This window comes from Buceros rhinoceros, unplaced genomic scaffold, assembly GCF_000710305.1.
Source record: "Buceros rhinoceros silvestris isolate BGI_N320 unplaced genomic scaffold, ASM71030v1 scaffold3562, whole genome shotgun sequence".
NCBI lineage: Eukaryota > Metazoa > Chordata > Aves > Bucerotiformes > Bucerotidae > Buceros > Buceros rhinoceros.
The window spans coordinates 21,560-22,869 of record NW_010399305.1 but is presented as its reverse complement, the minus strand read 5'-3'; the positions used below and the strand labels follow the sequence as shown (position 1 = coordinate 22,869).

Genomic DNA, 1,310 nt, shown 5'->3' with positions numbered 1-1,310 from the left:
GAGTTGGTTAACCAAAATTATTAGCCCCTGCTGAAAAACAGGTGGTTTATGAGTTACCAAGTATGATAATAATGCCTTTACCTTTGTAAAAATCGCCAGCGGCATACCGTACTGGTCCTCTTCCAGCCCAGATATCAGCCCTGGGACGAGCACCCCGTGTCCTGTATTCGCCTGTGGCTGCACGGTGATGGGAAGGCTTTCTGAGCTCGTGCCTTTGCTCGGAAGGTTTTCAGCCTGTTCAGATGCTGTATTTTCATGCTCTTCTTTCAAATTAGACTCCTCCAAAACGCTAGGATCCAAGGTCTCCCAGTCACTTTCAGAGGATGCCGGAGAAGCGCGGGAAGGAACTTTCAAGCGCTGCACAGTACCATTGGAGGACTGAGTTCCACTGCAAGTCTTCTCTGACTGGGAGAAAGGCACACTTGCTTTTTGACCTTCCAGTGAATGATTTCCTGCCATCTTCCTGACTCCCTTTCCCACTCCTAAGTTTGTATTTGAAGTATCAGCAGGAGACACAGAAACGTCATCATCTAACCGTGGTGCACTCTCCTGCAAGCCAGCATCCTCTGAAATGCTCTTTCTTGGCCTATACTGTGAGCAATCAGTAAGACCATGTTCAATCATACCTGGAAAGGGATAGCACGCAGGAATATCAGCATCTCAACAGAAATTTCAGTGACTGTTGTTAAAGTAAATGAACAAAGTGCTCGTGTGCATAGTGGAAATCACTTATTTTAAAATGCTACTTTGAGGGGGGTGGGGTGGTGGTTTGTATTTAAAAAAAAAAACGAATATTAAACAACACACTTTCACTCCTAAAGAGTCTGCCCCAACTTTTTTAGGAGTTTTGGGTTTTGCTTTTGTTTGCAGTTTACTTTCCTTTTTTTTTTTTTTTTTTTTTTTTTTTTTTTTTAAAGCACAAAAGGAAAGGAAAAAAGTTGTTTTGGTTTTTTTTTGGTTTTTTTTTCCTTTTTTTTTTTTTTTTTTTTTTTCTCTTTTTGAAGAGCACAAGTAGAAGGAAAAGAAAGGTTTGTCTTCTTGGTTTTTACAGAACTCGACAAAAACATAATGTTGTTCAGGATCCCATCTGTCTTACTCACAGGCAATAGAGAAGATCCAGCAGCTCTGATTAAGTACAAGAAATAAACCATAGAGTGCAAGTAGTAGATGTGTACGTAGTGCACAGACATACATACAAGTCACCCAGGTTTTAGGCAACATACCAACATAACTCTATTAATAGTCACGTAAGTTGTTTTCCAAACAAAACAGTACAGTCAGTCTCAGTTATCACCAATAGCATACAAAAA

The 1,310-nt window shown here is 40.3% G+C and overlaps 1 protein-coding gene across 1 annotated transcript in view; it reads right to left on the bottom strand.

The window, feature by feature from the left end:
• Positions 1-81: 81 nt before the first annotated feature.
• AVL9 (AVL9 homolog (S. cerevisiase)) overlaps positions 82-1,310 on the bottom strand; it is a gene marked incomplete at both ends in the record, with an annotated part of 20,810 nt that continues 19,581 nt past the window's right edge. Inside the window, one exon of the mRNA XM_010131398.1 lies at positions 82-635. Coding sequence (XP_010129700.1) covers positions 82-635 — 554 coding nt within the window. The remainder of the gene's footprint in view (positions 636-1,310) is intronic.